The sequence below is a fragment of the Stigmatopora argus genome, chromosome 10 (assembly GCF_051989625.1).
Source record: "Stigmatopora argus isolate UIUO_Sarg chromosome 10, RoL_Sarg_1.0, whole genome shotgun sequence".
Taxonomy (NCBI): Eukaryota; Metazoa; Chordata; class Actinopteri; order Syngnathiformes; family Syngnathidae; genus Stigmatopora; species Stigmatopora argus.
Window position 1 is genome coordinate 14,276,635 of NC_135396.1, and position 27,175 is coordinate 14,303,809.

At 38.9% G+C, this 27,175-nt stretch overlaps 3 protein-coding genes across 4 annotated transcripts in view; 2 read left to right on the forward strand and 1 right to left on the reverse strand.

Moving 5' to 3' along the window:
- Positions 1–857: 857 nt before the first annotated feature.
- On the reverse strand, positions 858–7,359 carry gdpd1 (glycerophosphodiester phosphodiesterase domain containing 1). 2 transcript variants are annotated; one of them, XM_077612073.1, is made up of 11 exons: positions 7,164–7,359; positions 6,919–7,068; positions 6,157–6,199; positions 5,952–6,087; positions 4,897–4,942; positions 4,607–4,728; positions 4,415–4,504; positions 4,174–4,307; positions 2,329–2,388; positions 2,207–2,258; positions 858–2,127 (listed from the first exon to the last, which is right to left on the reverse strand). In XM_077612073.1, the coding sequence occupies exons 2-11, from the start codon at positions 7,052–7,054 to the stop codon at positions 1,993–1,995; spliced, it is 954 nt and encodes a 317-aa protein (XP_077468199.1). In that variant the 5' UTR covers positions 7,055–7,068; positions 7,164–7,359; the 3' UTR covers positions 858–1,992. The 2 variants fall into 2 exon arrangements, with proteins under 2 accessions (XP_077468199.1, XP_077468198.1); XM_077612072.1 differs by having other exon boundaries at positions 7,158–7,358.
- On the forward strand, positions 4,610–13,541 carry tmem120ab (transmembrane protein 120Ab). The gene is made up of 13 exons (XM_077612071.1): positions 4,610–4,967; positions 6,835–8,024; positions 8,182–8,306; positions 8,404–8,514; positions 8,687–8,746; positions 8,922–9,017; positions 9,097–9,186; positions 11,590–11,655; positions 11,755–11,816; positions 11,891–11,983; positions 12,067–12,131; positions 12,364–12,432; positions 13,011–13,541. Exons 2-13 carry the CDS (start codon positions 7,956–7,958, stop codon positions 13,122–13,124), a joined length of 1,020 nt encoding a protein of 339 aa, XP_077468197.1. The 5' UTR covers positions 4,610–4,967; positions 6,835–7,955; the 3' UTR covers positions 13,125–13,541.
- Positions 13,542–16,080: 2,539 nt separating this feature from the next.
- Positions 16,081–27,175, forward strand: part of porb (P450 (cytochrome) oxidoreductase b) — a 35,207-nt gene continuing 24,112 nt past the window's right edge. Inside the window, exons 1-2 of the mRNA XM_077611272.1 lie at positions 16,081–16,183; positions 25,484–25,663. Of these exons, the coding sequence (XP_077467398.1) occupies positions 25,494–25,663 (170 nt within the window). The 5' untranslated portion in view covers positions 16,081–16,183; positions 25,484–25,493. The remainder of the gene's footprint in view (positions 16,184–25,483; positions 25,664–27,175) is intronic.

Consider the following 27,175-nt stretch of genomic DNA (forward strand, 5'->3'; position numbering starts at 1 on the left):
CTCATCTCCGTTGCCTTCGTGTAAACAATCAACAAAATGATAGCAATAGACTGCACAATACACAGTCTTCGTCAGTTATATAGTAATAGAGTTATATATTAATTATTATTATTATATTAAATTATTAATTATTATTTGATAACATTCAAAAATAGTTGAAGAAACATTTTGTGACCATGCCCAAAACTAATGCTAGCAGTCAGAATTTCTGATGGAAGATTTGGAAGGTTGTTTATGTAAAATTATCATTTTAAATATTGGAGTAACTTATTTAAACATATTGTCATATGGCATAATTATTTTTACCGTATGCTTAATGAAAAAGCAACAGCGTTTGATCGAATAAAATCGAAAATTTTACATGTTTAAAACGTCAGCAATGCTTGAAAGGATGCTATTCTCTAATCTGAATATTAAATCTTTGGCGGAAGGTGGGATTTAGAATGATTGGCAAGTCAATAGGCAAATCATATAACCGATACGGCCTAGCAACACAGCGTTCATTGGTTTCTGGAAACAACTCATTAGCTGCAAGTTCACTGACTGTAGGTTCGTGTTTTACTGAATCATCTAAAAAACAAAACGGACTAAGTCGTTTCGATAATGTAAAAAAAATACAAATATATGTTTAAATTTGAACCAATAAGTTGTTTGTAAATAAAGCTAAAATGTGTTTTCAATGGTGGTGACGCACTCTTTGCAGTGTTTACAACTTGCTGTTTCTCCCTAGTGGTTAAAGACATGAATGTCTAAAATGATGTCACTGCCATTCCAAGTCAAATAAAAATGTTTCAATCATAGTATAATTAATTATATATGAGCGCAGAATTTTTTTTTTAAAATGACTCCCTCAGAAATAGACAAACATGTATATTTTATTTATCCCACTAAATTGGTGGGAAACAAAAATATATTCTCACATGAAATGTGATATTCTTTTAACACTGAATTCAAATCACCCAAACACCCATAACTCAATCGTGCATGCAAAGATCACACAAAGAAAAATAAGCAACAATTTCAATTTAAGATCTGCAACAATAGATAAGACTGAGGGACAGTTTTACTTAATAAATACCATTTAAATACCAAAAACATTTATCCATCTTCTGTGCAGCTTGACGTGTCATAAAGAGCCTTTTTTTCATTCATTTTCTGAATCGCTTTATCCTCACTAAGGTCGCAGGGGGTGCTGGAGCCTATCCCAGCTAACTATGGGCAATGGGTGGGGTTTACCCTGAACTGGTTTGCCAGCCAAATGCAGCAGAAAAAAACATAAAAGCAACATTCAGTGGCAACAATAAACAACGAATGGCAAGGATTCCTCTGAAACTACATTCAACAAGCCCCCAAAATGCTTTGTCATGGTACGTGGTTTAATTGCCCCCTATATACGTATATGTATATGTATGTGTGTATCTATATAATGTATATATATATATGTGTGTGTGTATATATATATATATATATATATATATATATATATATATATATATATATATATATATATTTTTTTTTTTTTTTCTTTCGGTTTCATAGTGACATAGTGCAACTCATGAAAAGAAACGTTAAATAATATGTTTCAACTTCCCAGTGTTTTCACAAACATACTGACAGTGGCTAAATACCCATTGTGATAGCCATGTTGATTGAAATTAAAACTTGTCTGCCATTTCTGTTACTAAATCCTTTTGTTTTTGTTCTGTGGCAGTTTAGAGCACTGCTATCAGTACACACACAAGGAGACAAGAGATTACAAAGGGACCAATACAAAGCATCTGCCATGATATAAATTAAAATGTGAGGAAAATTGTGATTGGCAGCCTCATCAGCATTGGACAAGCAACGCAGTAGTGCAAGTACATTCAAGTAAAATGATCAAGCTTCCGTGGTAATGATAATCAAGAAGGGAGGTATCAATTAAAGAAAGAACCTCGATTTATGATGCGGGAGCTCAATGTTATTGGTGCATTTTAAGCATCTCAATGTCAGTCAGCGAGGCATAGATGGGCCATTCTGATCCAAATATTCTTTAAGCCTTGTGGGAAAATCCGTCATAACTCCTGTCGCTCCCAAATCGAATGCCCTCTTGAAGTCCTCTTCATCGTTTAGCACCCAAATGTACACCTGAAACCAGATGAGATTTTTTTTAAATAGACAAAACAACCAAAAGGGGAAAGGATTGATCAATTCGATTTATGTTCACCTGTATTCCCCTTGCAGTGAGATGCTGAAAGAGAGCTTTCCTCATCAACAATCTGCAGAGAAAATAAATGAATGATAATCAGTAAGGCAATCAAGTAACATTACTTTTACTGTGTGACTCACCTGTCTGCAAGCCAGGTGATGAGGCGCTGACTTTTGGTTATTCGCTCTGGATCATACAGTCTGTGAAACCGAAATTGTAGATTACAGTAATCCCTCAAATATTGCGACTTCAACTATCATGGCTTCCCTACATCGCATATTTTTTTCTGGGGGTATTTTTAGTTGGTTTTTTTATTACATTTTTTTTGTAAATTCATAAAAATGTGAAAATCAATGCTGAAACTCGCAAGCGGAAACCACTTCCCTGTCCTTCGCTTGCTACCAAGACTCCGCACTGAAGTAAAAAAAAATAAATAGGGGTGACCCTACTTGGCGATTTTTCATTTATCGCGGCCATGTCTGGTCTACATTAACCGCGATAATCGAGGGATTACTGTACAATTATTTTTCAAATAAAATATACGCAGTATCGGAGCCATGTCCAATCTCTTGTCTTTAAGGTCCATAATCCATTTTCAAATCAATCGAAAGGACCAGTACAATATATTTTCTTTTCAAACATGTTGACAGAAATTGACTGTCATGGCTACAAAACATGTTTTTGCTTTGCCGACAGATTTAAACGCAGGTTAACTGGTGGGAGATTTTACTACTGCTTGAAAATCTAAATAAAAGTAGAAATATTAGAGGAGCAACGATGAAATTGAGTTATTCAATTAGAAAAAAAAGTTGAAACTTTGCTGCAGTATGAGAGTGCTGTATATAATAAGTTTCACTGACAAGTTTATTTGATTTGTGAGGCTACACTGCCCTCTGTTGGCAACAGTGTTCAGACTCCTAGTGTGAGCATTCGAACAGTGCAAGCTTCCGGTTCGAAATTCATTCATTCATCTTCCATACCGCCCATCCTCAAAAGGGGTGCTGGAGACTAACCCAACTGTCTTCGGGTGAAAGGCAGACTACACCCTAGACTGGTCACCAATCAGTCATAGGGCACACACAGAGACAGACAAGCACTCACACTGCCACCGAGTGGGAATCGAACCCAGACTGTCCTAAGCAAAGTCAGTCGGAAGAACCACAGCACCATCGGGTGGCGTCAAGTTTGAAATATATTTATATTTATACATTTAATGCTCATTTTGAAAGGGCAATCTTGTGTATGTGCAGTGTTAACACTTTCCACAATTATTCTGCAGCACATTAAAGGTTTGTTATTTACTATTTTACTAAAATATGAAATAAATCATCATTAAATAACTGATACTTGCAGTTCTTAAAAAAAAAAAGGATAGTGAGGCCCACTGGATGAGTGGTTAGCCCGTCAACCTCACAGTGGGGGATCTGGGTTCAAATCCAAGTCGGTCCACCTGAGTGTTTGCATGCCCGCGTGGGTTTTCTCCAGGTGCTCTGGTTTCCTCACACAATCCAAAGACATGCATGGCAGGCTGGTTGGACACTCTAAATTGCCCCTAGATACGAGTGTGAGCGCGAATGGTTGTTTGTCTCTTTGTGCCCTGCGATTGGCTGGCCACCAGTTCAGGGTTCCACCCGCCTCTGGATATGCATATGCATATGCAAGGCATACCGACTGATTGGGCGCAGCGTCCATTTTGGAGAAAATATTATACTTTTAAGTGTGCCATATAGGTGTGCACACGGTAATCAACAAGAGAACAGGAGTTGGTTTCGTAAAAAGGCTACCGTTTCTCTCATGTAACTCATTTGGACTGTCAAAAAGGGCTGTTCTCATGAACTCAATGGTGCATTGCTGCCACATGATGATAGCTCTTCGCAGTAAAAATGGTTTCAAAGCTTCATATTCACTCTGGAACCCCATCCGAAAAAAAGATTCCAATTTGGAATGTGGCAGTACATTACAAAGTGTGGGAAAAGTGCACTTACTTGTTCACAATATTGGGCATTGGGATTTCCAAGAATTGTTCCTTTAATGGAACAAAGGGGAGAAGGCCAGTATAGAAGAAGCCCAACAACTGCAACACTCTGGGAAAGCTAAACAAAACAGGAATGCGAGGGTTCTGCAAAAAACAAATCCGAGATGGTCAGCAAATATTAGACTCTAAGAGTGATTTCTTTTGCAATAATCACACCGATTTAGATCGACTGGTGCTCAGGAAATGCATACCTCTTTGTAACATTTTCTAACAATCTGGTTGCTTGCGTTGCCCCATACCGTTAAATGCTCTCGGTCATATTTTACCACCAGCTCCGACACCTGCCATGCACAAGATAAATGTATACGCAATGTGCATAAGACATTGATTTACCACAGGAGGGTCATTGGTACTAATAGTTGTTTCAGAAAAATCGCAGGCACCTTCCTGATAAGCGTGTCGTCGTTGACCTTGATGTCAATGTTGACGGGAATGTCGGGGAATGCCTCGAAAACATCCTTGAGCAGAGGAATGCGTTTGTCCTCTCCTCCCTCACAAAAACACTCTGCATGGACAAGGACGAGTTGATAACAGCTTTAGCTGACGCGACAGTAAGTTCGTTCCTCACGATAGAGAAATGAATTGGAATTATGCAATCGAACATGAGTGAGACGTTTATTATTTTATAGTGTTTGCAGTGTGATTTATTGTTGCAGTGGCCAGGAACACTCACCCTTTTGAAAGGTTACAGCCAGCTTGCAGAGATACGGTGGTAACTCCTACAGCATAAGGTCAAAAGGGAAGGTAAAGTGAGTGTGGGCATTGTAAACATTATTGAGAATGCAAGAATGGAGTTATATAAAATAATAACATTGAGTGTTCCCAATACTTTATTAAGCTTAATTAACTTATCCGACTCCAGTATATTGAGGCTTTCAAAAGGTGACTCAAATTATTGCATACATTATGTAAACAGTTTGAACTTGGAGCAAACAACATTTTCTCTCTTTTATTTTATTTTATATATTACTTAAATCAAACATTGAGATAAAGCAAGGGTGTCAGACTTGGGTTAGTTCGTGGGCCGCTTTAACGTCAACTTGATTCCACGCGGGCCGGACCATTTTAGATATAATATTTAGATTTTTTTAAATAAATGGATTAAAAGAACTGGATTAAAAGCCTTGAATATTCAGTTTTTTATAGATCTAAAACAATGTTTATTTGAGCTTTTTTTATATATTTTTAGATTTTACAAAATGATTTTTGAACTAAAAACACAGAAAAATGGATTAAAAAATTACAATTATTGATTTAAAAGGGGGAAAATCAGGAAATTTAATATACATCTATACTCTTCATTTGAATTTGATCCTAAAACAGAAAGTCGGCACTCATGATTTACTTTCCCGGGCCACACAAAATGATGCGGCGGGCCAGATTTGGCCCCCGGGCCGCCACTTTGACACATGTGAGATAAAGATTATATTGAATTCCTGATAAAAGATTAAGAAATCCAGTTCAAGGTCATCAAGTGACATACTAATCAGATGGTTGAACTACATGTGGGTGGAATAGGCTCCAAAACCAATTCAAATGTAGACCAAATCACTAAAATATAGAACTGGACATCCAACAACATACCCTGAACAGTGCTAATGTAAACTTGAGACATTAAAACCTCAGGTGCATGGTCAAGGTCTGTCCACCATTGTTCAATAAAAGCATGAGCGAATTGAATCTTTTTTTCTTTTGAACAAAACACCATGTCTCATCGCAGTTACTTACTGCATATGCCATATCAGAGATGTATGCGTTAATGCCAGTTGCTCGCTGCAGATGTGGGTCATGCGACACCACAACCTGCTCATCCTTTGTCAAGTGGCAGTCAAGCTCCAACATGTCCGTACCAAGAGCCACGGCGCTGTGTGGAACACCATACGCAAAATGTTGTGAACTTTCACCTGACGATTGGGTTCGAAGTTCAACTTACTGTTTGAAAGCTGCCATTGTGTTCTCCAGGTTCTCTGCTGCTCCTGCAATGCAGACAGGACAATCACAATACAATTGCTTTGTCGACTATTTGAGCAATATTAAAGGACTACAATATTATGAACACTTTTCAGAATGATATAGCTGTACGGAGGCTAGGTTATCTGGCCAAACTTTAAAAAAAACATGACCTCCCTTCGTCTGAACTCGATTATTTTAAGTTTTAATTTTTATTATTATTTTTAGGTTGTTTTTCAACTGCTAGTCTTCCATTGTACGTTAGTATTGAGATAGCGGGCATTCCGAAATTGAAATCTATTTTGGCATTTTAGTTCATAATATTGTCATTTTCTTATCTATAATCCGTATAAAGCGTGATTTATGGGTGTGTGTGTGTATGTTAAGATTCTCTCGCTATCTTTGTCCAAACCGTGCAATGTAGAGTGTTGAATTTTTTTATGGTGGCCAGAAACGAATTTCTTCACCTCCTCTAAGTGTGTAAACTCTATCTTTTATTTGTTTATCACCATTTTTCAAAAGATTTTTTTAACAGCGCCCAAAAAATCTTTTGGTTATAAACAAGCAGGTGGGACTGGCAAGGCAGGGCCCCATTCTTGTAGAATAGAAAGCATCAAGATTAGGTAGATTCTTTTTAAGGTAGTAAATCTCTCTTTTATAGGATCCTATTAGAGTGAATTTCAATTCCTTTGCCATGCGGAGAGACCTGATGGCTGCTCGAAATGATCATTCACTGCTGACTTACCTCCACGATGGGAAATGTGTTTGCTATGGAACCTCTCCCTCTTCTTCCGGTACAGGAGAGTTGGACATTTGAGCAGCAACGCGGAGGTGAGGACGTAACCCGTCACCGTTGATAGGACGTAGACGGCACCATACATTTTCCCACAACGACCTGTTACGAATAACCGAGCGCCATTTGTTCATTAGCCTATTTTATGTAAACATCTGTAGCATTTTGGTCCTGTCGAGACTGACGCTTACCCTTTTCCTTTTCTCCGCAGTATCCCTTCTTTAGCTGCACATTGGCCGTTTTAGTGTCCGTTCTCGATGCTAAATGTTCACGTGTATTTACAGTATATATATATATTGTTCTGATCCGTCCGTTTACCGATCAGCTGTGTTTGATAGCCACCGCCTTCTGACGTGTATTCGAGTTGTGTGGATTTTCTTCTTCGTGAATTGCGTCATAAAAAAAAGTTGGTGGCAGTGAGAGGCCAACCACCATAAAGGCTCTCTATCGCCATCTACTGGATGGATGAGGTGTGCTGATGTGAGGCCAAGTGATCCTTTGTTGTCTTTGAGGACTGGTTTACTCCGCACCACTACTATACTATTACACTGTAATATTACAGTAGTAAAAAAACATCAATAACTGCACACACATATCACATTGTATTAGTCGGCTAACATGACGACAAAGACAGATGAGTTTACACAATATTACATATTCTGCACTTTACAGCAGGGCTGTTTTGTCTTCCTCTATATATTGCATTAATTATTATTTGTTTCTTTTTTCATGAATCAATCGTTGTAGTCATTGTAACACAGTGCTAAAAAAGAGAGCTTCCTTGGAACAATGGCCATATAAGAATTTTCAACATGTGCACCAGTCAAAGTTCACTGTGCAATAAACTATCCATGATAATGACATACACACCCTGAGGAATAATGCCGTGGCATATCATGTGCTGGTCTTTTAATTTGAACACGTAATTCAATTTACACTTGACACAAGTGTTTCAGTTTAAATCAAGGGAAGAGCAAATATATCACAAAATGTCACAAAATGTAGCTGATCTTTTACAGCAATGGGAATGTCTAGAAGAGGAGTATCATCACACTCAGGTAATCAACGTCTTTGTTCATTATTTGTCAACATTTTCATTTTTTTCAAATGTTTGCACAGATACTTTACGATTCCCAAGGTGAAAACTCTACAAGATGAACTGTGAACTATATAATTTTCTATGTAATCATTGTTGCTCTTTTTGTTTTTATTTAGGAAACACACAGAATATACCTCCAAAAACTGGATGAAATGTCCAAACTCCAAAAGAGCTTTTTGTCTGCCATTTGCCTTCAACAAACAAGACTCAAGGAGATGTCCTCTCATGTGAAAGAGTCATTGTGAATACGGAGGCTTTCAGTCAAATTCCAATATATTACGCCAGCACAGATATATAAGTGATGTAACCTTGGTCATGTGTTTTGTGTCATCCACTAGGCGCAGAAAAGACCTGTCAAAAGAAGATTCCCTTGGCGAAATGAAAGAAAAAATAAAGATGCAAACTAATGCTTTATTTGAAATGGAAGCATTCCTCCCCAGGAAAAATGGGTGAAAAATTCCAATTTGCTGTAATATTACTGAACTTCTAAGAGTTTATACAACATGCAAGTTTATAGAAAAACATGGTTGCAGTTCAAATGTTATCCTTTGATTTTATTCTTTGTTATACATATATAAAGAACGAAATAAGGACAAGGGTCAATCTAATTTTGTTTTTCAGGGTGTACCTCAGTCTGGTTCTTGGAAGTGTGAATGTAACTCTATTCAGCAAACAGTTAAAGTAAGTGCTCTTATTATTGTTTTTCCAAAGGTCTGGAAAGCGACATTTTGTAGGTCAAACTTTGTACTGCAGGAAATGATACCAACACAATTTATTAAGTTTATCTTGTGAACATAAAGTAGACCTCTGCATTAAAAAAAAGTCTATGTCTACTAATTTGACATCTATTTGTCAGATTTGCCTTCAAAGATGAATATGAGAAATTCAAGCTATATCTTACATTCATCCTGCTGCTGTTTTCCTTCATATGCTATTTCTTTGTGAGCTACAGGTAAGAATTAGCATTTAGCAAAGATGCCATCCTTCCACATGTGTCAATGTAACATTTGTGTTAACTTCCATGGTTTCAGATTTCTTGATGCCATCCTCAATTTTCTGCTGGTCTGGTATTACTGCACATTGACTATCAGGGAAAGTATCCTCATCACCAATGGCTCTAGGTAAATACCTATATTGTACATCACAGGTTTTCTAACGCATGTTCTCCCTGGGCCTGCGTGGGTTTCTTCCGGGTACTCCGGTTTACTTCCACTTGCCTAAAACATGCATGGTAGGCTGATTGGACACTCTAAATTGCCCCTAGGTATGGGTATGAGTGTGAATGTTTGTTTGTCTCCTTGTGCCCTGCGATTGGCTGGCCACCAATTCAGGGTGTCCCCCACCTCTGGCTCGAAGACAGCCGGGATTGGCTCCAGCACCTCCCACGACCCTAATGAGGATAAACCAGTTCGGAAAATGAGATGATGTTTTTTAACTTGTGGCCTGTGGGGTTGTTGGTTAGAATTGCTATTCATTCATTCATTCATTTTCTGAACCGCTTATCCTCACTAGCGTCGCGAGGGGAGCTGGAGCATTTCCCGGCTAACTTTGGGCACCAGGCAGGGGACACCCTGAGTCAGTAACCAGTCAATCGCAGGGCACAAGGAAACGGACAACCATTAATACCTAGGGGCAATTTAGAGTGTTCAACTAGCCTACCCTGCATCTATTTGATGGGTGGGAGGAAACCGGAGTACCCGGAGAAAACCCACGCAAGCCCACCCAGCCACTGTTGAGATATTACAAGCAATTTTTGATACTAACAGGGGGCCCACAGTTAACCGAAAACTATCTGGTTATCTTAGAAATTGTCATTTTCATTTGAGAATGGTGAATTTTGATATTTTTTAATCTAGATGTAGTCCAATCCCTCTTAAGATTATAAATGGTTATTATTTCATTTTAAAATTTGTAAGTTTTGTTTATTTTTTACTTTTTTTCAATCATTTTCCATACCTCTTATCTCCTCAAGTGCTGCGGCGTGTGCTGGGTCTCGCTGTCCCCGCCAACTTTGTGCACCAGGCAGGGGACACCCTGAATTAGTGGCCAGTCAATTGCAGGGCACAAGGAGGCGGACAACCTTTCACACTCACACTCATACCTAGGGGCAATTTAACGCGTTCAACCAGCCTATTAGTCATGTTTTGGGGATGTGGGAGGAAACCAGAGTACCTGGGCAAAACCCGTGCAAGCCCGGGGAGAACATGCAAACTCCACACAGTGAGGACCGACCTGGGATTGAGCCTTTGACCCAGAAACTGTTAGGCCGACGCGCTAAACCCTTGAACATCTGGCCCACTTTTTTCATAATAATTATAAATATATCGTGAGTGAAGTGTGTTTTTTAAATTAAAAAAACATGAGAAAAATGAAAAGACCCTATTTTTGTGTTTTTAGAATACATGATTTTATTTATTGGTGGAAAAAAGAAAAACAGCTATTATTCTCGTATTTGTTTATATTTAAGTGTAGTTTTTGAAAGTAATTTTTCATATTTTTAAATATTAAATCAACAAAAATGTTCATTCAAAGTTCCTTTTTCTTTATTTTATTTTTTTTTAAATTTGTTTATTCTTTTTCCCATTCAAATTTTATATAGTAATTCATTTATTTTGCGTACCGCCGCCTCGTCGTGTGGAGGTTCACCCGCCTGACTTAGGTGCGGGGTGGGCTCAATTCCCGCTGGTGGCTGTATGATTGGGGGTGCTGATGGTCGTTTGTCTCTCTTTGTGCCTTACAGCTGACTGGCGACCAGTCTAGGGTGTAATCTGCCTTTCGCCTGAAGACAGCTGGGTTAGGCTCTTGTAACCCTTTCAAGGATGGGCGGTATGGAAGATGAATGAATTAATCTTCCGTACCGCGTATCCTTGTAAGGGTTGTGGGGGATGCCAGAGCCTATCCCACCTGACTTCAGGCAAAAGGCAGACTACATCCTAGACTGGTCGCCTGTCGGCCTCAAATAATATAACAAAAAAAAAATTATGAAAATAATTTTGGGGGAAAGTTGGGTTGGTCATCATGGCCCTCCAAGGGAAAACCTCATCTCATCTCATTTTCTGAACAGCTTTATCCTCACTAGGGTCGCAGGGGGTGCTGGACCAGCTGACTTCGGGCCAGAGGCGCGGGATACCCTGAATTGGTGGCCAGCCAATCGCAGGGCACATGGAGACAAACAACCATTCACGCTCACACTCATACCTAAGGGCAATTTAGAGTGTCCAATCAGCTTACCATGCATGTCTTTGAATGTGGGAGGAAACCGGAGTACTCGGGGAAAACCCACGCAGGCCCAGGGAGAACATGCAAACTCCACGCAGAACGGTCTGAACCTGGATTTGATCCCAGGTCCCCTACTGTGAGGCCGACACGCTAACCACTCAGCCGCCGGCCGCCCCCAAGGGAAAACCATTAAGACAATATCGCCCGCGTCAGAAATATGTATGCATGTTCGTAATCTTGAAGTAATTTGCACTTTCAAAAAGTTATTCCTAAAGTTAATTTTGATTTTGTCATCTTATTTACAGAATCAAAGGCTGGTGGGTGTTCCATCATTACATCTCAGCTTTTTTGTCTGGTGTAATGCTCACATGGTGGGTAAATACGTAGAATAACAGCCATCACACATCTTCTATTTGAATACCAAATTTTAGAATATTTTCTCGTTAAATTACCTCCTTTCTGTATTATAGGCCAGATGGCAACTTGTACAAGATATTCAGGAATCAATTCTTGGCGTACTCCCTCTACCAAAGTAAGATCAACTCTTGAGAGAAGTGAAACAAATGATTTATGTTCAGATTTTAACATGTCTTCATGAAAACGCAGGCTTTGTTCAATGTCTGCAGTGCTATTATCAGAGTGGATGTCTGTACAGACTTAGAACGCTCGGAGAAAGACACAACATGGATCTTACTGTGGGTAAGGTTCACAAACAAACTCTGTCTCCATCGCCTCACAAATATAACGACGTTGAGAGAATAAAAACATGATTCTCTTTTCAGAGGGATTTCAATCCTGGATGTGGAAAGGACTGACGTTTCTTTTGCCCTTCCTGTTTTTTGGTCATGTGAGTATATTATAAAATGAGTCCCACATGAGGACATGACAATTGCGCTTTGTCATTGTTCCTTAGACGGTACGAAACACACAGTAGTAAGTAACGTGTACACGTCTCATGGTATTCAGTAGGTTTACATATGACAAGATTTGATCAGGTTTTACATGTTTGTCTAAAACTTTTGTTGTGTTTATGTTTTGCACTTAAAAACAAACACAAGACCTCCTATTTTGTCTTGCAGTTCTGGCAACTGTTCAACAGCCTGTCTCTCTTCAGGATGGCTCAGCTCCCAGTTTGCAGAGAATGGCAGGTTAGCACTCACACAGACCAGTTTTCACTTCCCCTGAGTCCTCCAATTCAGCATTGCACAGAAATATGTTCACAGTATTACAACCAGATAAAAGCTTCCCTAAATTGGACAACAATGATTAAACAAACCAAGTTAAATTGCCGCTCCATTATACATTATCTCCCATCTTATTTTCTGAAACGCTTTATCCTCACTAGGGTCGCGGGTGGTGCTGGAGCCTCTCCCAGCTGATTCGGGCCAGAGGCGGGGGACACCCTGAATCGGTGGCCAGCCAATCGCAGGGCACAAAGAGACAAACAATCATTCACACTCACACTCATACCTAGGGGCAATCAGCCTACCATGCATGTTTTTGGAATGTGGGAGGAAACTGGAGTACCCGGAAGAAAACCCACACAGGCCCGGGGAGAACATGCAAACTCCACGCAGGTGAACCGACCTGGATTTGAACCCAGGACCCCGACTGTGACGCCAACGCGCGAATCACTCAGCCGCCGGGCCACCCCATTATTCAGTATATGTTTCTTAAACTAGAAATGAATTTGTGGCTTATCTTTATACTTTCTTATTGATGGCAGGTCTTGGTGTGTGGCCTCTCCTTTTTTATTCTCTTCTTGGGAAACTTCTTCACGACTCTTGCTGTGGTCCATCAGAAGGTTAAGAAGAGGAATCAGAAAACAAAGATTCTATGATTTTTTAAAAATACATTCAGTTCATTTTAACATTAATAATGTATGGGAATCAGTGTCATGATACACAACAAAGCTGCTGTGGTGTAATTCAAATTATAATTTAATTTAATTTGTCTTGCTGTTTTTTGATTACATGTATAACATGTAGTAATTATCTGCGCTTTCATTTGACGGAAGAAGTTGTAGTATAATAAACCCATGTATATAATTATTTATACAGTTTTACCTAAGCATTCCAAAGAATAACTCACTTACTTGTTAGTAAAGTGATGACCTTTTGAGTACATATTTGTTTTTCTTTTGTCAATCAACTTTATGAAATATTGAGTTCCTTTCAGGATATCACATTTTCGAACATTCATGGAGTACAGTTTAAAATTGTTTTGTTATGTTTCGTAAATAAATTATCTCATCTTATTTTCTGAACCGTTTTATCCTCACTATGGTCGCAGGGGGTGCTGGAGCCTATCCCAGCCGACTTCCGGCCAGAGGCAGTGGACACCCTGAATTGCTGGCCAGCCAATCGCAGGGCACAAGGAGAGAAACAACCACGCCCACACTCATACCTCAGGGCTATTTAGAGTGTCCAATCAGCCTACCATGCATATCTTTAGAATGTGGGAGGAAACCAGAGTACCCGGAAAAAAAAACCACACAGGCCCAGGCAGAACATGCAAATTCCACACAGGTTGACGACCTGGATTTGAACACAGGTCCCCCACTGTGAGGCTGACGCGCTGACCACTCACCCACTGGGCTGCCCATAAATAAATTATCAAATACTATTATTGTAAAGAAGTACATATACTCTGTTACTGTGCTTAGATTAGTCAGTTATCTATGCAATAATTGAGTATTTATATATCTTTAACAATAACGTTCAACATGTACTTCGATTTTTTTTTGTCCCAGGGCCAATTAAACAGATGCATGTTCTTTGGGCTTTCGATGAGTTTTAGTGGGGGAGCTGGGCATTCGTATGTAGGTATTTTTTTAACTTGTTTTTGTCAGGTTCCTTGACCTGTGAACAATTATTAAATACTCAAACTTGGCCCAGTCAGTCACATATTAAGTGAAATATGGCTGTATGAACAAATTAGCCGAATTAACCAACAAATACAGTAACCCCTTTACATATAAGTGTCCCAATTTACGAGAAATTTAGAGCAAATTTTTGCCTTGAGATACGAGCATACGAGATGGTTCCCGATGCGGCCGTCCGGGTGGCCGAGTATGCGAGAGGTTGCTTATGACAAAAGCATCGCTCTGTTTTTCTCGCTGCATCTCCCTCGCGTAAACATCTACTAGCACATGCCATACAAGTTGCATTTTTTACTGGAAATAGCCTGACCGAGTCGATAATCTGCGAAAAAGACAGCATAATCTATAATGGATTTGAAAGCAAAGTAAGCATCTGAAAAAGACACCAGCGAAACCCTTCAAAGCGAGTCCAGGCTGGTTCGATAATTTTTAAAAACAAATTGGGATACACTCGGTTCTGAGAAGCAGGAAGTTCCAACTCGAAAGCCACGGTGGAATACATTAACATCTTTGTCTCGTTATCACACAAGAAGGTTTACATTTAGTGTAACAAGATTGATTTTGTGTGTGTGTTTAGTAATCTAAATTCATTTAATTTAAATTTAAAGTTTATGTCATGTTGCCGTCAAGTCTCTCTTTTGTCCTCTCTCTCTTTCTCACCCGCGCATCCCGTTACCGTCTGTCTGTACTGAGTAATGTCACATTTTGGTACACAGTCGATTGGTCGCCGGTCTTTTGGTCGCCGATCTTTTGGTCGCCGGTCTTTTGGTCGCCCGGAAGGTAAGTGATAATTACCATTTAAATCGTTGCTCAAATTCCCTAAATACAAACTGCGAATTACTATTTAGTCATACTTAATGCCCTAGTAATTATTAGGCTAAAGAAAAGCTCAAAATTTCCCTGACTTTTATTGTTTTTTGTTGGAGAACTTGTTAAGACCCTGACTGACGTAGCTTCTTAAAGGGACAACGCATGTACACATACAAACTCTTATACACTCACACGTCGGCTCAGTGAAACTGCTCATGGCCATTGTTGGCTTTTATTGATGCGTAGACCATGTTGTTTTACCTTGTTTGTCGCCAGTCTTTTGGTCGTCGGTCTTTTGGTTGCCGGTCTTTTGGTCGCCGGTCTTTTGGTCGTCGGTCTTTTGGTCGCCGGTCTTTTGGTCGCCGGTCTTTTGGTTGCCCGTTGTCGCGGTCGGGGCGACCAAAATACCGGCGACCAATCGACCGCACACGCACATTTTATAGTATTGAAGATCACAACCACTAGATAGGTATTTGTACCTCGCCATTGGCTGGCCACTGATTCAGGATGTCCCCTGCATGGTGCCCGAAGTCAGCTGGGATAGGCTCCAGCACCCCCCGTGGCCCTTATGAGGATAAGCCGTACAGACAATGAATATATCCAACATCAACTTTAACCGTTACAAATAACTCAACCAGTACATCTATCAATGTAGACAAGTTAGGTACTTTGCCTGATATTATAATGCATGACGCAGCACTTTTCCATTTGTCGTAATGAATATTCTTCTTTTTTAACCCTAACCCCTTTTTTCAGAATACAAAACCTGAAAAATTTGTGAGGACATCTTTCAGGATTCAGTGTCTTATTAGTTTGTCACAGTGTGTACTGCTGTCTGAATTACATAACCATGACCCCTGTTCACGAATACCTCAGCAGTTATATATCATGGTAGGTTACAATAGTATAATGACATGAGGTAATGGTTTTCTAGGGATGTCTGCTCCGACACACGTGTCAGCTCCAAGGTGTTCGAACTGTGAATAAATAAAGTTAATGCCCCACACAATCTAATTTATCTAACCACGCGTTTTCATTATATTCTTTAGGACAGAACAAAGTTGTAAAACACCGTATTTTATGTACTTCACATTGACGACCTAACGTGGTCACCCCCGCTGGTTAGATTGAGATGGTATGGTCCTTCATGGCGTAAAGTTTCCTTCCGCATTGTGTGCACTGCGAACGTGAGTTTGAAAGGCGAAGAGGTAAGGTTTACAATTCTCTCACATTTTTCGGATCATTTTTATCTACAGTGAATGGCAGGCAGGTTTATCTACAGCGAATGCCAGGCAGGTTATTGGCGATGCTTTTAAGGAGGACGCTGTCGTAAACCTTCAAACACAGACCGAATGTTCTATTTTAGACCTAAAGTAGCTGAAGTTACGCAATGTGAGGCTAAAGTCAGGGGTTTCACTACCTTTTTGTGCTCAATTTCATTAACTTAATGCCATGTGTTGGCTAATAATAATAATAATTTGTCACAAAGATGGGGTTTCTACTCCGTGTCTCGTTTATTCGATTTTTTTGGGGGGTCGGATATCCATCCAGACAAAATCAAACTGTGTCGACTATTTGTCGCTGTTGTATTATATATCTCATCTCATTTTCTGAACCGCTTTAGACTCACTAGGGTCGCGGGGGGTGCTGGAGCCTATCCCAGCTGATTCCGGGCCAGAGGCGGGGGACACCCTGAATCGGTGGCCAGCCGATCGCAGGGGACGAGACGGACAACCATGCACACTCACAGGGGCAATTTAGAGTGTCCAATCAGCCTACCATGCATGTTTTTGGAATGTGGGAGGAAACCGGAGTACCCGGAGGAAACCCACGCAGGCCCGGGGAGAACATGCAAACGTCACACAAGTGGACGTGACATGGATTTGAACCCAGGACCCCAGTGTTGAGGCCAACGTGCTAACCACTCGCTCCACCATTGTATTATTTATATCATTCTATAATAGTAAAGCAAAGTAGTTGAGAATTACTTGATCAAATGCTGGTTGCTCTTTTTAAAAAGATCATTTGTGTAGATAAATTCCACGTATGCTTAATCCATTGTTCCGGTGAGGCTAATTGACTCTGAAAGCATCTTTCATTGGACTTGAATTAGCAAGAAACCGAAGTATCACAAGTTAGTGAATGGAACGTTGTGAAACCTGGTTATATTCATAACTGTGTAGCACTTATAACAAACTTGCACTGATTTGAATTTAAGGTTGGGCTAATCATGTGACATATATAGGCAATAAGTCATATCTTGATTGTCAATCACATTGAACTCATTGCATTATATTGACTACGATAGACGGCCTTTACATTTAAATTGTAAATGCTCATCTTTGAGTGCCATTAACAGTGCTAGACGTGCCATCTATTTAGACCAGGGGTGTCAAACTATTTTTTTGTCAGGGGCCACGTCGTAGTTTCAATTTCATTCAGAGGACCGTTATGGGTTCCAACTTGCCTGCCAAAATTATTCGATCAATGAATTGGCAGCTTCGTGTAGATCGATAATTTTTGGACAATAAAATTAGTACAAATCTGCTCTTTGAGCCTCTTAATAGCAAATATTCTTTTGTAGAATATTTTTTAATAGGAAAAGAGCTAATATTGAATCAAAATTATGTTTTAACCTTTAGTTGTTTATTTAAAAAGGAAATATTGCATTTTTGAAAATCTGTATTAACAGTGAAAAATAAAAGGGGAAAGAGGAAGCATTTTAGATATAATATTTAGATTTTTTTTTTAATCGGAGTAAAAAAAACTGGATCAAAAGCCCGAAATATTCAGTTCGTTATAGATTTAAAACTGATTTTCAAAAATGCTTTTAGAACTAAAACAAAACAGAGAAAAAAATACTAATTTGGGATTAAAAAATTGCAATTATTGATTTTAAAAAGGGCAAAACCAGCAAATATTCCCTATACATCTATCATCTTCATTTGAATTTGATCATAAAACAGAGTCAGCACTCATGATTTACTTTCTCGGGCTGCACAAAATGATGTGGCCGGCCAGATTTGCCGCCCGGGTCGCCACTTTGACACATCTGATTAAGACTGACCCCCTCAGTCAAAATGGTCTAGCAAAGTAAATAGCAGCCAATGAGTTAAGTGTTTATTACGTGTTAAATTTAGTAGTAACATACTGTACGCAAGAAAAGCAATTGTACGTTTTTATATAGAAGTTCTTTGTCATACTTACTCAGAGAACAAATACTAAATTCTGGAGAAATTTGTTTTATGTAACAAATTTGAAGGTCATCCATTGGCAGTTTTTTCTAACATAGCATTTAGTTAAAAAGGCACTTTTACGATTAATGTTTGTAAATACCCTGTTCAGAGTCAAGGCTGTATTGATCAATCAATAACTACTGAACCTTTCTACGTGTTAACTTTTCTTCCCCTTTCTAATTTAATTCACTACTTATACTTATTGTTTTTTTATTCCTTCTAAAAACAGATTATGAACCAGAAATCTGGTATTGAAACAAGTGTGCGTTACTCTTTATATCCTTCATATCCAAGGCTGACAGTTGTCCTATGATAATCTTTAATGAGATTCATACATCCCATATCTCAACTAGTGATCGAATGATAAAAGGGCGGGCTGATTATCGGGGACGATACTTGGACAATTTTCATATATTAGTTTTGGCCCTTTTTAATTCGACCATCTGAAATGAAGAAATTAATTTAAAAGTGGGTAATTTCGGCACTTATGCAGCTGCATTTTTCCTCTTTCCTGCCTGCTTTCTCGGTCTCTAACATAAATGACCAGCTGCTTGTTAAGTCGAGGGCTTTGATGTTGTTGCGACTGCTGTTTCAATTCGCTGTGCCCTTTATTGGTAATAAACCCACACACAGAGAAACACTAGCACTAATGCAAATTTCACCCTCTGCTACTTTGCAGCCATACCCAACTTGTATTTGGGGACGTAGGTTCATTTTTGCATGAGAAATTACACTCTAGCAATTTGTACCAGGGACCTCGAGTTAAATAAAAAAACAAAAAACGAACAAGACTACTCCCCAAATAGTTTTCTAAATTATGGAGTAGTGCTAAATTTTAAAGTATATTAAAATCTCTTGAGTTTTAGCCATTCAGGTTACCCAGTAACTAATAAAATATTAATTCTAAGACTGTAAAAAAATGAATTGGACAAACCTGTATTGCCTTCAGCAATAGTACTAACCTTCCTTATCAAGGTCAAGGCAGCCCAGCGGATGAGTGGTTAGCGCGTCGGCCTCACGGTGGGGGGACCTGGGTTCAAATCCAGGTTCAGGCTGTTCTGTGTGGAGTTTGCATGTTCTCCCCGGGCCTGCGTGGGTTTTCTCCGGGTACTCCGGTTCCCTCCCACATTCCAAAGATACGCATGGTAAGCTGATTGGACACTAAATTGCTCCTAGGTATGACTTTGTGCGTGAATGGTTGTTTGTCTCCTTGTGCCATGCGATTGGCTGGCCACCAATTCAGGCTATCCCCCGCCTCGGGCCTGAAGTCAGCTGGGATGGGCTCAAGCACCCCCGCGACCCTAGTGAGGATAAAGCAGTTCAGAAAATGAGATGAGATCAAGGTTAAGGGTAGCACAGTGTTCTTTCCGCATTGGGGTATTTGGTTGGTACGAGAGACATTAATGTACACTTTGTTCATTAAGTTTTTGCTCGGTGTTCGAAGAAAATAAATACTGTCAACAAACAGTTCTTGGGAGCAATTTAATCTGACTGCTTTCACCCAGCATCTTTGAGCAATTGTGTTTTGGTTGATTGACAACGAATCTGAATCACCAACATTAAAACCTTGAACTAATTGTTTTCGACTGTGTGTCGCTATATGGTTATAATTAACAATCAGCTGCTTACTAAATACAAATGATTGGGAACAGGCATACACACTATAAAACATGTTCTGGCTTGACCTATTTATTTATTTTAATGAACTCCTTGCATGTTGCATACAGACCTACAGTATAATTTGCAGTCGCGCAAGGTGATCCTTTTGCAAGCTAAAATAAAGCTGCTATTAACAGAGCAAGCAAAACTTGGACTGTAGTGTCGAAACGAAGCTATTTGCTTTCATGGCCTTTGTGGCATTTAACAAAATAATGATTACCCAAAACAACCCTCACTTACTGGATTAAAGAAATCCAAGAAGCCTTTAGTTATTTGTTTACCCAATCAACTGAACACTAAGCCATGTTTGAATAGACTAACGTTTATACAACTGAGCTTTACAAATGACTACACTGGAAATTATACGTTCGGACAGCACCAAAAAAAGCACTTGGTCTTGGGACAAAAATACAATTGTCGTGAAGGAATGATATTGGTGTGGAGACAACAATAAAAATTCTTAATAGTTGGGTTTATTTTGAAATCGAACATTTTGAAAATTGAGGTCAGTGTAAAAATGGTTCTGTTTGGACATTGGACTTATTTTTCGTTACTGAGGTTGCCTCATTTAAAACAAAAAAGGAGGATTTAAACGAGTGATCGACCAATAATCGGGGCCGATATTTGGACAATTGACGTACCAATATTGGTATCGCCCTTTTTTTAAATCCGACCGGCCGATATGATGAAATGAATTTAAAATGGTGTTATTTTGGCTCAGATGCAGCCACATTCCTTATCTCTCTCTCCTGCTCTCACCGGTTCTAATATAAACGACCAGCTCCTCGTTAAGTCGAGAGCTTTGTTGTTGCAATGCTTCAATTCGGCGCCCTTTATTGGTAATAAACACACACACACACACACACACCAGCATTAACAAAAATGGAACCCCCTAAACCCCTGTTGCCTTGCCGCTAAACAAATAACATTGAATTCTACATTCAACATGCATGTTTCGGTTAATTTAACTAAGTTTGGTGCGTGCATACATTTTTTTTACACTAATTTTTTCACTTTTACCGCAAGCGAATATCGGTTATTGGCCGCCTGTAACTACTAATAATCGGTATCGGTCCTTAAAAACCCATATTGGTCGATCACTAATCTTAACTGATATTGTGTGATTCCTATCCTGCATATACAAAATAGACTTTATGATTTGAATACTTTCACCACAATTTGATACAATCTTTGTTTGAACAAGTTGATAAGAGAAAAGGGCACTTGGGGGAGACCTTGTACTGCACGTTAAAGTAGGCTTGCTCTGTTATGTCACGCAATATCTGGTAAAGAAAACAGCAGTATAAAAATACATAAAGCTTGTAAATACACATGCCTTCTCTGGAAAAGTGCAGAATATTTCTTTGGGGGAAAATGACTTCAGTGGACATTGTAACTACTGGTCTTTTAAATATATTCTGTGCTATTAAATAAGGTAAAATTACATTTACACACAAAAATAATTAAAAATAATTTGGCAGTGTTAAAAAATTCTGTGTCCTTTTTCAAGCACAGTTGGTCTTCATTGCTTGCCTCTGCAAGCAGTCGAGATTTTGATTCATATTTGGCTAACCATATAAGATTCGAATATTTTTTTAAATTAAACTCTTCACTTTAATTGGGTGGTGGCAAGTGGGAATTTCATAGGTCAAGTATTAAATTAAAACCTTGTCAGCAATTGTTAGTGGATGTGTAGAAAGCTAAAAAAGGATTGGGTATTTTACTCATGTTTTTCTTTATTGTGTTTGTGCTCTTGCACGCACCAGACTACCCTAAAGACCCCAAGTTGTGCATAGCAGGAATAGTACACACTCGAATACAGTTCCATGGAGAGTTTTTTCGTTTATACTCGCTTTATTTTCGCCAGCATGAGGCTTACCGTATTCAAAGTTGCAGTCTTAGTGCAATTTGTAATTAACACATACAAAGAGTTGGGTTTTTTTCAATTGTATTGATAATTTGTATTGATTTACTTTTTGATCAATTTTCCACAAACCAATAAAGTTCGACCAAGTGTGCAAGTTTGCCATCTAACATGCTAGTTTTCCTCTCATTGTCATAGTCATACACATCACTCTCCAGCTCCTCATAAGTGATGCAAAAGTCTTGATAATGCTGTTTTCAGCAGTTGTCATTCATTACTTCTAACGCTACTCACAACTTTTGTTAAACCTTCAGAATTGATGGCACGCTCCGCATCGCGTTCCAAACTTTTTTTTTGCTGCAAATGTGAGATGGGTGCACATTGAGTCACAGATCAGTAGGGACGATGAAATGTAGAAAAAAACATCCAGTCTATTCAACTACCGTATTTTCTCACATATAAGCTATGTTTGTTACAAAAAAAATGACAAAATCAAGGGTACGACTTATATGTGCACAAATTACACTTGACATGCACGAAATTGCAAGCTGACAAAGACAGAACGCAATAACGTAAAACAATGCGGCCGATACGGTCGTTTATTTCAAAATAGAGAAAAGATAAACAGATAAAACGCTAAACAAAATTTATTTTGACATCTATGAATGAAATTCAATAAAAAAAAATTGTATCTTGCATAAAACATGAAAAAACTCACTCATTTGTGCCTGCCATTGCTCGCTCAGGGCGCCGCCATCTTACCTTTTACCAGTAGTTAAACGTGCTCTGACCGGCCATGAAACTACCAACTAAACCCCTTAAAAATTCATCAGTGTCCCAATTTTGTAGGAAAAGTGTGAAGACGCACAAAAATGAGAGAAAATGATCATAAAATTATTCAATAAGCCGTTAAAATGAATAAACATGCAAAATCTATTCGTGTTGAAGCACACAAGTGTCAGGAAGCTAGCGTTAGTCAACAGGGCCAGAGAGCACACGAACAGATGAATAAACATCTAATAAACATAAAATTAAGAATTCAAAACATTAAATTGAACTTTTAATGTTTTTCATTAACGTTTTATGATTTCTTTGGCATCTAATTTTTCACCCATTTTATTTATTGGCACGGCTTCTTACCTGTTTGGATTTAAGTTCCCCTTTGGCGGTGCTTGTTGACAGACGTTTTAAGAAAAATCGATCTAAAGACAATTGCCTTTGACGACTTTTAATAATGTTTCTAAAATGCACAAGAAAAATGTCGTCAAAGTGGGCGATCGCACGACTCGTGAACATTTTTTCAGAATGTTTTTTCCACAAAGTCGTAAAGTTTATAAAAATTTCTCCCCCATTTTTTTTCTGATTTGTGCTGTTGGAACGGTGGTGGTATGGAATTCTGCCTCCTCCTCAGCCGCCTTCTCGTTGAATTCCTCGTGTATTGGTGAGAGTTGCATTAACTCCTGCTCCGTTGAGAGTTCGTTTTGGTGCCCCTCAACCAACTTGTTAATGTCCTCTTTACTGACCACAAGCCCCATCGCCTACCCCCGCGACACAATTTTCCCCACCACAGGCTCGGGTTCAGGTTGAGGCTCGACTGTGAGTTCGTCAAAGGCACTCGGCGGCAACAGCTTCCTCCAAGCAAAACTTCAACCCCACAACGACATACGGCGGTAAAAAAAACATAAGAGAATCTTGAAACATGAAGAGTTGTTGTAGACTGCGAGTCTGTCGAAGGCCACAGCTTCTTCCAAGCATAAGTTTAAGCAGACAGCGGGGGGTCAAAGAAACATGGAGGGTTGTTGTGAGACAGCCAATGAGAGCCCAGTAGAGTGTAGGGAAATTGTCAAGCAAGGAGGAGTACATCCGTGAAAATTTCAAAATAAAATAACGAATATAGGATATGTATTGACGTTTTTGTAATCTTGGATCTTTTTTCATATCTTAAGGCAGTCATTTGCATCTCAAAGGGTTTCGTAACCTGAAAATTTCGTACCTAGAGACATTCGGAAGTAGAGGTAGGACAGTCTATAGTCGTAAACATACGGTAACTAAAATAAGGATGTGTTATCTGCATGCTTCTGAGGTCCCCTGGACTTTGGCTTTCAGGTGTGTTATTTGTGTTGCGCTAATGTTTCCCAATTTGTCTGTAGTACCTTGCCTTAAATCAGGGGAAAGGCAACTTTAATCTCAAATGTTTGTTGTTCACATCTTACCTGCTTCCTTCCTGTTTGGAGTTTGAATGTTAAACCCATAAGAATTTTCAGAAAAGACTCTGACTTCCCCCCACAAAAGCATGTATTTTTTATTACTTTTACGAGAGAAGATTCATCCAATTAACAACATTTTTTTAAACCGACCAGTGGTGGCAGTCAACTCAACTACTTTCACAACAAGCAGTTTTGCCTGAATAATGAACAATTCTTAGCTAAGATGGTGTCTTTTCAACCTTCAATTAATATTCAAACAAGTAATTAAACCAAGAAAATGACATGTTTATTTTAAACAGCAATATAGATTTGCTTTCAAAGTACGTTTATCTTAAAACGCAAGACAACAACTAGTATAAATCACCATGTAAATGACAGATGCTCAAAGAACCTATGAAAATAATGAATTTCCTAGACTTCTGATTACCGAAAATACAATGTTTAAATATTTTGTGACAAATGAGACATCAATTTTACGCATGCCCCTTTTTGCTGGAGGATGTCCTAACGTCTTTTTGGGCATTGGACCTAGTAATGCTAAAAAACGAGAGGTAACAAATTGTGTTGTCATGTTAACGGATTGGTAAAAAGATGTCGGCACAATCGATGAGGCAACATGTATAGATAGAAAATATAGCAATACTCAAAGGCAAATCATTTTTTGTGACATGAAAGGCGATTAATATTAATGAAGTAATACCACAGTGCATGCACACCAAAAGGGAGGATAATGTCTTCAATGTTGATGGCATTTCCAATCATTTAAACAGTAGATTAGGATGTTTTTTGAGTGACAATGTGGCTACAGAATAAATTAACCTATACTTTCCCGAGATCACCGTAGACTTCAATGGTTGTTTGTCTACTCTACATACTCTGCTTGGGTGGGATTGGCTGTAGCTCCCATGTCACCCTGAAAAAAATAAGTAGTTGACGTATGAATAAATAAAAGGTTGAAAACCGGTCATTTATGAAGTGAGCCTTTGATTTTTCCTTTGTGATGCTGTCCTGTGCTGTGCGTGTTAAGCAACTTCCACAATCCTCAGGAAAAACTCATTTGCATATGTTCGCTCAGAGTTGAAACATGAGCTCAGAGCAGAAAGTCCTTTTGCATCGAGTGTTTAAAAAAGAGACGCTAGTTTTCAAGTTGGACGAGAGATTCCTTTTGCTTTCCAGCCAATTGTTCAATAAAGCCAGCACAAAAGCAGCCATTGTATAGAGAAAATTAAATGCATTGGCCACATCTGTTAGTCATCATATTTCCCAGTGCAGTTTAACTGGTTCTCTCCACTATGCTTCATTCAGTTCTACAATTTTTTTCATGAGACTGCAGCTCCTATCTCCCAAACAAATCTATTTGGTATAAATTCGGGTATTGTCAAAGCTGGAAGTTAAAATAACACAAATAACTTTCAATGTTTTAAAAGATTTACAGTGTAATACTTGTTGTATTTCATCTAAAATGTGACACAACATATTGTATTAATGATTTTGTTAACTGACACCCTATTGAGAAGAACATTATTCTTTCTTGGTGTACAGGATAGCAGGCATGGACCCTGATAGCACCACCAACACAGAGCCCATGGCTAACGAAGATGAGCCTTTTTTCAGTAACCTTGATCTCTTCCTCTTCTCCCTGATCGTTGGCCTTGTCGTCTACTGGTTCATGTCCCGCAAGAAGCCTGAACCCATCCCTGAATTTAAGAAGCTTGAAACAATGTGAGTCACTTTCAGCTTTTCATAAATCCAAACATTTTGACAGGAATAGTGTGAACTTGTGTCACCTGGTTGGGGTCAAACCAATTTCCACTACACTTTGTTAATGTTTCATAACTCTTATGATCATCTACTTGGATGTGTGCATTCTCTTAAGAGAATAATCAAATTATGTGATGCTCTGTACTTTTTGTTTTTATAACCATTAGGCAAAGTCTTAATCTGTTTTGTCTGTAAAACACCTATTTGAATGGGAAATTTATCTCATTTCATTTTCTGAACCGCTTTATCCTCATTGGGGTCGTGGGGGGTGCTGGAGCATATCCCAGCTGACTCCGGGTCAGAGACGGGGGACACCCTGAATCGGTGGACAACCATACAGACTCACACCCATACTTGGGGGCAATTTAGAGTGTCCAGTCAGCCTACCATGTGTGTTTTTGGAATGTGGGAGGAAACCGGAGTACCCGGAGGAAACCCACACAGGCCCGGGGAGATCATGCAAACTCCACACAGGTGGATGTGACCTGTATTTGAACCCAGGACCCCAGAGCTGTGAGGCCGACGTGCTAACCATTTGTGCCAAAGGACCGCCCTTGGGGAATTTATAACCCAGGTATATCAGGTTGACTGTTTTACTCTTTAAACTGGTTAACTATCTTCATTTGTAATGGGAGTTATGCACATCTAGTTGGAACACAGTTGGCATTGATTCTCTTCCGTCAGCTAAAATTACTTGGTAACAATATCGTTAATACCGGGCAACAATTTCAAAAGAAATGTCTCTTATTTTAGATTTGACAGCTGTTCAAGGAAAATGGGTTTCGATCTGTACAAGTCTTTTTTTTTTTCTTTAGCAGATTGTTAAAAAGTAAACGCATACAGTGTCACGTCTCCCTCTTAATCGGCTTGCTAAATGAAATATACATAATAATTCCCCAATGCTGCTGTTCTTAACCAATTTTCCTAAAGAGACAATTCAATTTCTTGGAGAAAAAAAAAAGAAACTAAAAGCTTGGCCGCCACAGCAATGAAACTAAACTGATGAGGGCGCCGCATACAAAAAGTCTCTTCGCCTACATCACTTCTGGTAACTGACACTGGCTTCCTGGCAAACAGTGAAATGGGATTAAAACAGTTTTCAATACACAGTTACTTAATTTCATACGCTCAGAATTATAAAATTTGCCTAATTATATCGGCTGTTACAGCAATAGTATGATAATTAGGCTTTCACTTGTATACCTTTTCTCTCTTCAGTGTTTTATGGATTAAGGTTCTAGGATGTCTACATTGGACAGAATCACTACTTCCGCTGTTATTAGCAAATTAACAATAGCTATTACAGCAATCCCTCAAATACCGCGGATAATGTAGACCACACATTCCGGCGATGATCGAAAAAACGCGAAGTATGATTACCCCTATTATTACTACCATACTACATGTTTTCGCAACTATACAGAAATACTAGTACAATTATCAAGAAGTGTATTTATTAAATATTACAGCTAT